Source organism: Merops nubicus, unplaced genomic scaffold (assembly GCF_000691845.1).
Source record: "Merops nubicus isolate BGI_N331 unplaced genomic scaffold, ASM69184v1 scaffold43469, whole genome shotgun sequence".
Taxonomy (NCBI): domain Eukaryota; kingdom Metazoa; phylum Chordata; class Aves; order Coraciiformes; family Meropidae; genus Merops; species Merops nubicus.
The window spans coordinates 13,835-21,383 of record NW_008633867.1 but is presented as its reverse complement, the minus strand read 5'-3'; the positions used below and the strand labels follow the sequence as shown (position 1 = coordinate 21,383).

Genomic DNA, 7,549 nt, shown 5'->3' with positions numbered 1-7,549 from the left:
TTTACCTGCCTTTCATGCTGCCTGATGCTCTGTGAATTGCATCCAGTACTGATTTCAAACAGAAACAGGCCTACATGAGTGAGTTGTATATATCCCACAAAACATACATGTTTAAAAAAAAAACCCACACAAAACCAGAAAAATCAGCTATACCATAAATGCTTCCCCTGAGCCACTGCCACTAAGGTACTTTGCTATCAGAAAACCGCTTATCATCACAGATACAGGCATCCTCACTGGTTCTGTAACCTTTCTACAGATAAAGAAATATGCAAGTTTGTAAAAGAATAATTTTTAATTATTTCTTAATTGTTAGAGAAAGATCTGCCTTTGTTTAAGGACCCCAGAGCACAAGTGAGCTGAAGTTGTATCCGTACCAGAGCGGCATGTAGTTGGGTGTAACATCTCCACTAAACACTGATCTGTATTAAATACTCATTTGTGGTTTACCAGTAATTATTTAATTTTTAAAAAGGTTAGGAATAATAATATTTTATTGTGAAGAAAAATAATCAGAAAATTGTTTGGTATATGAAACACTGGGTAGAGTATCAGCAAGACCACTATAAAATTTTATTGCAGGAAGGACATTTTAATAGACTAGTTATTTAAATAACTTTTCCCCTCAGTATATTTATACTGATTCTCATAAGGTTGCCCTAGACTTTGAAAGTTAAAAGTCAAAATCAGTAAGAAGTAGTTTGAAATACCTGATACAAAAATGTCCTGATAATTAACAAAATGTGGCCAATTACTTTTGTGATTTTCTCTCTTTGGATTGGAAGCCTCTGTCAGGATACTTTAAGTCCACTCACAATTTTACTGCTACTGGCACATTGTAATCACTCCTCATTATGTCATTCCAAAATAATTCTGAAGTATTTATTTGGAGAAAGTTTGTAGAAAATGCTAGATTACAGGAATGGATGGTGAAGTCCTTCCCTTAACCCCTAAACAGCTCCATCAAGGTCTTTTCTTTCCACACTCTCTCTTCAGAAGATTCAGCACAGATCTGTTCCCTGCAGATCAAGTGAGAGTGTTGAAGGCTAATTCAAGTTCATACAGCCGTGTGAGCCTGACTATTAAGGTGACAGCACAAATTTTCATAGCTAATGTTGGGATCTAGATACTTGTCCCCAGGCCACAGGTGGACAGCACTGCCTCCATTGCACACAACACACTGCACATGTAACAGGAAGCAGGTGGCAACATTACTAAAATATTTATTATTTGACTGGTTCAACTTTTATTTTCTCAGTGAGGTCCTTAAAATCTTATTTCACGTTTAGGAGGAAATATACTTGAAACAATTGAAATCCAATGTGTTAATTTCTTCAAAAACTGGCAGTGGCTGTGCTGCCTGCTGTGGACCACTGCCGGACACGTGCACGTGTGCTGCCAGGCACAGACTTGTAAATGGCTTCTGAGGACAGGGATGCAGAAGGGCAGCCACCCTTCTTTCAGCTCCCAGGGGGATTGTCGGGAATCTAACATACTCAGCTGCAAGGATGTCTTTGGTACAGACGATTCTGACTCCACTTGAGAGCGGTAAAAAGCAAGAGCTCTCAACCCAGCAGGAGTTACCACGCAAACCGGGTTTTTTGGACTTCCCCTTGGAGGTGCCACGAGTGACGGCGCCAGCAAGCTGACCTGTCGCGTGGGCGGAACAGCAGCTCTGCTTTCAGCACCGGGCACCAAGGGGTGAGATGCAAGCACTGGGGAAACCAGCCTCAGCGTGAGCTAGGTGTGTCTGAAACCAGCTGCCACGGGGACCGAGGAGGTGGCTCTTGGTCAGGATGCCTCATCACCGTGAGATGCACACCTGAGACAGGTGCTGGAGGCAGCGACAAGCCTTCGTCAGCTAGAACTAGCAACAATGATAGCACACAAGTGTCCAGGAGTTAATCCATTTAGGTAATGGGTCCTTCAATTTTTTTGCTAAATTAATAAAAAAATGATCCAATTTATGTTTCCTTATGGAGTAAATATTCAGGAGATTTCAGAAGCAAACACCATATCCAGGAATTGTTATCAGCGTACCCATTATGATGCATATATTTGCACAATCTGAAAAACTGATATCTTCATGCAAAATACTGATGCTGGAAGGAAGGGGAATTGATTTAGGACAGGAAAAAATAAATGTCTAAGTCAGTTATTAAAGCATCAGGCTTACCCCTGCGTTCTCCGAGTGGGAGACGACCAAATCTACAGTTCCTTTTAAAGTCATCTAAAGGAATGACCCCAAGTCTTAACTTCTTCAGTGCTCAGTTAACCAGAACATCCCAGACGTCCTCCAAATGTCCAGCAGAAAGGGAGGCGCAAGAGAAACTGCACAAACTACTTCAAGATATTTGTAAACAAATTATTAATGGTCACCTCATTATTAGCTTTGGGTTACCGATATTTCTGCACAGATGAATACTCTCCTGCTTTTTCCATTTAAAAAGGATTCCAGTTCCAGAATATAGAAAGTTTTAACATTAAGGCATACATACAGCTATGTTGTTTGCTTTCATTTAATAAAGATCAATTTACTCAAATACATGGAATGTTGGCACAAAACTAAAGCTCTTGTGGAACAGCTACCAATCATACACAAATATTCTGTGAGGTCCTCTTGACTTGCATTTCTCCAATAGATACACCACAAAATGGCTTAAATGATACAAACTGAATGCTGGATCAAATCTCTAAATAATAAGTAGCAGTTAAAGTAAATGGTTTGCTTTATTTGTAAATTATGTACAGAATACATGTGTTGGGTTTTTTTAATTATGATGGAGCAGGAGAAAGAAAACAGCTGTAATATTGCCAAACTGTGCTGCTTCCTTCCCCTGCTGGAGATGACATCTTTCTCTGAACCAGATGTACAAAACCAGTTTGGATTTCCTCAGTTGCTGGCACACAGTCTGGAGAAACAGAGAACACTGCAGCCAAATTCAGCACTACCAGCTTTTTATATTTTCAGCAAAATACTTCTGCTAAAACTAGTTTTCTTAGGAAAGTTTTCACAATCTTTTGAAGACAAAATCAAGAAAAGTATCAAGAAAGCTGTGGGCTAAGAAGGGCTTTACCTAACTAGCTATCAAATAACTAGGAATAATCTGAGATTTGGTCATTCAACTTTAACCTGGTTTACAAAAGCAAGTTTGAGAAGCTAAACTATTTGACCAGTTATGCAAGTACCAGAAAACTATGTTTTTCAGTATGTTTGAGGACAATCTGGGCAACCTATCGATCAATAGAAAACTTGTCAGATTGATAAAACTTCTGTCAATGGATATTAATGATTAACATAGTACCAAGTAATCAAGTTAATGGTTAAAAAAAATGGAGGAGCTAGATACAAAACTGTTTGGTAACACGTGTATTTCAGCAAACAAAGATGCTACTGTATGGTCTATGTTTTGGTGATCAGCCAACAAAGAAAATCCAACCATTTGCACATACTTAGTCCCAAAACCGCAGTGAGTTATGATTTTTCATGTGAAGGCCTACTTTCAGTATCTTCCTCCTCTTCCTCTTCACAATCTTCTTCATCTGTTTGCTGTTCCAGTTCCTCTTTTGTGATCATTTCAAAGTCGTTTCCATTTCCACTACTGTGCTGGGACCTGTCATCTTCGCGCCTGTCACTGTCAGTGTCTGAGTGTCGCTCTCCTCCTGAGCCCTCTGTTCCCGAGTTCCTCGTTGCTTCTGTTTTCCCACATTCTTCCTCTTCTTTCTTCTCACTGTCTGATTTCTCCTCGCTGTCGTATTTTTGTTGCTTTTTGGATTCTGATTTTTCCTCTTTCTTTAAGTCTGCTTTTGGTCCTTTGTATTCGTGTGTGTACAGGGGCCTGAAGGAGTCGATGAATCCCACGTCTGCTGTCAGGTTTGGCAGGAACCAGAAGTGATGCCTTCCTCCAGTGATGAGCCAGATGATAAGGAAGAGGATGCAGCGAGCTGGTTAAAAGGGAAATTTCGGGTTTTATTATAAAAATCCACACTGTACAACTATGATGTAAGTGTAATCTGAAGTAGTCTTTTGAAGGCCTACTCTTACTCCAGATTCCTTCTGTACTTGGAAGTGGAGGTTTGTGTGCTTTCTGGCTTTTTTTCCTTGGAGTACTTGTAAAGATCAGCCTTTTTCACAACAGGTTTAGAAACTAATTGTCAGTCCTCACTTAGTGGGTGAAACACAGGTCCAGGTCGCCCAGAGGGATGGTAGATGTCCCATCCCTGGAACCATTACAGGTCAGGCTGGACAGCGCTCTGAGCAACCTGCTCTAGTTGAAGCTGTCTCTGCTCACTGCAGAGGGGTTGGACCAAATGACCATGAAAGGTCCCTTCCAACCCAAACCACTCTGTGACTCTATGTCCACTTAACACCCACTCCAAGCCAGCAACAGGGGAGACCCTGGTGGAATAGTTTGTACTGTGTGTCCCACACCCCATTAACCACATATCTTCCCTATGACTTAGCTCTTAATCCCCTCTGCTACACAAACACAAGCCAAAGAAAGCCTTAAAATCCTGGTCACACCGTTCTCACCACTGCAGCTGTTCTTGTGTACAATTCCTGGGTTTGGTTTGTCTTTTTTTTCCCACCCTACAGGAAACACAAGCAGGTGACCGAAGCCTGAGCTTTCTGGCTTAGCCCTGACACCCTGTGGCCACGAGGGAAACACCTACACCGAGTCCGCCTGGCTACAGCTACCAACAACGTCCTGGGAAGCCAGAGTCACAGGGCTGCGACCAGCAGCAGTTTCAGAAGCAGGCTGCGTCCCCCCCCTTTTAAACCTGACCCGCTGATCAAGTGAAGACGAGCGACACTTACCAACGGCGAGCAGAAGAATACTGGCGACAAAGCAGCCGGCGCCCACGCTGAGGTAATAAACGCCAACGCGCATTTCTGCCGGCCAGAGCGGGAACAGCGTTGCGGCTATGACGGCAATCACTACACACAGCGCGGGGGAGAAAAGCACGAGAAGCACCATCAGTGTCTTCCTAGTCTGTGTACAAAGGTTCCAGGCTTACTATTTATTCCAGGTACTGGCTTAGCACAGTGTGAGTTACTGACGGTATTTCAGGCCTTGACTGAAACCTTGTCTAGATTCACCACTCCTGGTTTCATACTGGGTAGCAGCTCTAAGTCAGTCTGTTGAGTCGACAGAGCAAAGAGCAGCTCAGAGGAGAGAGCATGACAAGCAGGTGAGCAGGGAGCTGCCTGTAACTGGCAGTGCAAGAAGTTAGGTGGCCATCATAGTGGCCCCACAGACTGGTCAAAGGCCTGAATGTGGCCCCAAAGGATGACCCCACAGTGGCCCCACAGAGTAGTCAAAGGCCTGAATGTGGCCCCAAAGGATGACCCAGGATCTTCAGAAAGGTGGTTCTCTCAGGGTGAGGAAGCTGGAAGGCAGAGGTCAAGGGTGTTAGACCAGCAGTGCAGTGATCTGTTAGCTCACTGATGTCAATTAACATCAATACCAATTTAGAGTAAAAAAATAAAATTAGCTGGTTGGGCTTATCCTACACAAATACAAGTTCTAGGGTCAGAAAGGTGTCATTCCTAGTTTAAAATAATTCCTTTAACATCTGTCGCATTTTTATATAACTCACATTTGCCTATTGGACTTGCTCGTTAGCTTAAATGAAGAGCTTGCCAACTGGCACAAGTTCAGACATTTGCTAAAGCACGTTTCAGCTTTTGCTTTTTACCATGTGTAGCGTGTCCACCCTGAGGTCAAAATTTATATAATATGATTGGTATCAAGACATGCTGAAAATGGAGAGCAAAACTTTGTCCAGGAAAAAGACTAACACTGACAGGTCTGTTGGTACTGCGCCTACATTTACAGCATTCTCAACAATATCTACTCTCACTTACCAAGTACGAGTCCCATGGCAAATGTTTTAAAGTGAACAGGGTCGTAGATCCACACATACACCTACAACAGAAACCATCTGGTTTACATGTGAAAAACAAGCTCCCTAACAAACAATTTCATTCAATCCCTCAGCCCGTGCTTACTGCTGTGCTGTAACGCTTGGTGCTGAACAAAGGGCACCACACTCAGCACTACACCAGGGCACAGGGCTGTGTATCATAGGCATTGCTGTGCTCTGAGCAGGGTTCTTTCTCTCAAAGAATTACTTCATGAAAGAAGTTGTACCCAGAGTAACTTACCGAGGACATAAAATCCTCATCGGATAGTAAAAATGATGGTGAAATGAAAGATGCTGAAACATCACTGAATCAAGGTTTGATTTTCTCTTTATTCAATGATGTTGTCCAGTATGATGCCAGAAAACTTGGTAACTAAAGTTTCTCAGGTACGCCAAGTGGAAATAAAAAATGCTCTTAGCTTTCCCTTAAGAGCAAAAACCAGACAAGATACAGAACAGTGCTGCCAGCTCCAGCACTCACCTCAGCTTCTGTCCCATGTAGTGGCCTCAGGTAAGTTTAACTGTACCCTCTGTTCCACAGCACACCCTTATCTAAATGCCTACAGCTGCAACACTCGGTGCCTTATGTTTGTGGGAGAACTGTGGGTCCATCTGAATAGATTTGCTCAGCCTTATTAAAAAACAACTTCTCAGTAAAGTGCAGGGTGTTCTGAACTAGAAAAATATCATTATTTTTTCTTACCAAACTGCACAGTTTGAATCTTAGCTATTAGCTGTGTAAAGAAACTGCTGATTACTAGAAAGCAGCAACCCTCCCAGCAGGGGCATGAACGCAAACTACCAGGAGGACACCTGAGAGGCACTCATACCATTTTCCGGTGTGATGCAACAAGGATTTAATATTCTGCTTCTTACAGAGTGTGAAAGTTGGCAATACACAGGTGTAGCTCTGCTGCCAGTCAACTGCTCTGTGAGCCCACACAAAGTGAGGATCCTGAACAGTGGCGGGGCAGCGTGGTAGCAGGTGATATTCAGTGTCTGTAAGTGCCAAAAAGTGAAGAGAAGCGAAAAAACAGCTCTAAGGCAAATACACAAGGATTGGCTCTCAATGAGCTGCTGCCTGCAAAAAGCTCTTGGGAGTTGCAGTTCCTAAAAAATGTCAGCTCAGTAATAAACCAGAAAAGTAACTGATGCTAAGACAAGAAGCAGGTAGTGTTGTAGAGCAAGTACAGCGCTGCACCCTCCCTTCAACAATACTCTGTGTGCAGGCAGCCAGGGGGACCAGAGGGGAGGTGATTCCACACAAGGTGGGATGAAACAGAGCAAGGAAGGTTGTAAAAGAACTGGCTGAGAATAAAAGAAACATAACAGAAGCACATTCTGAAGAAGTGAGTCACTGACACAGTTCACTGCCATGTGTGTTTTATAACCAGAGGCATACAGGAACATGAGGGGAGGTCCGGGATACTGACAACAGCATCAGCACAGAGTAATCTTGCTGAGGAAACTTACCATGTATCCCAAATCTTAAAACCACAAATATCACCCTGTATGTTACAGAGCAGTTGAACTAAATTCCTTTTCTTCCAGGAAAGCAGAGTACAGAGAAGTACTGAAGACCACAATTTCAGGGGTAAAGCCAAGATGAGAATTCAGGAAT

General features: G+C 42.8%; 1 protein-coding gene across 1 annotated transcript in view; it reads right to left on the bottom strand.

Annotated features, from left to right (window-relative positions):
• Window positions 1–2,351: 2,351 nt before the first annotated feature.
• The window catches only part of SEC62 (SEC62 homolog (S. cerevisiae)), a gene marked incomplete at its 5' end in the record, with an annotated part of 11,379 nt that continues 6,181 nt past the window's right edge, over window positions 2,352–7,549 (bottom strand). Inside the window, 3 exons of the mRNA XM_008948390.1 lie at window positions 2,352–3,945; window positions 4,820–4,939; window positions 5,870–5,930. Coding sequence (XP_008946638.1) covers window positions 3,476–3,945; window positions 4,820–4,939; window positions 5,870–5,930 — 651 coding nt within the window. The remainder of the gene's footprint in view (window positions 3,946–4,819; window positions 4,940–5,869; window positions 5,931–7,549) is intronic.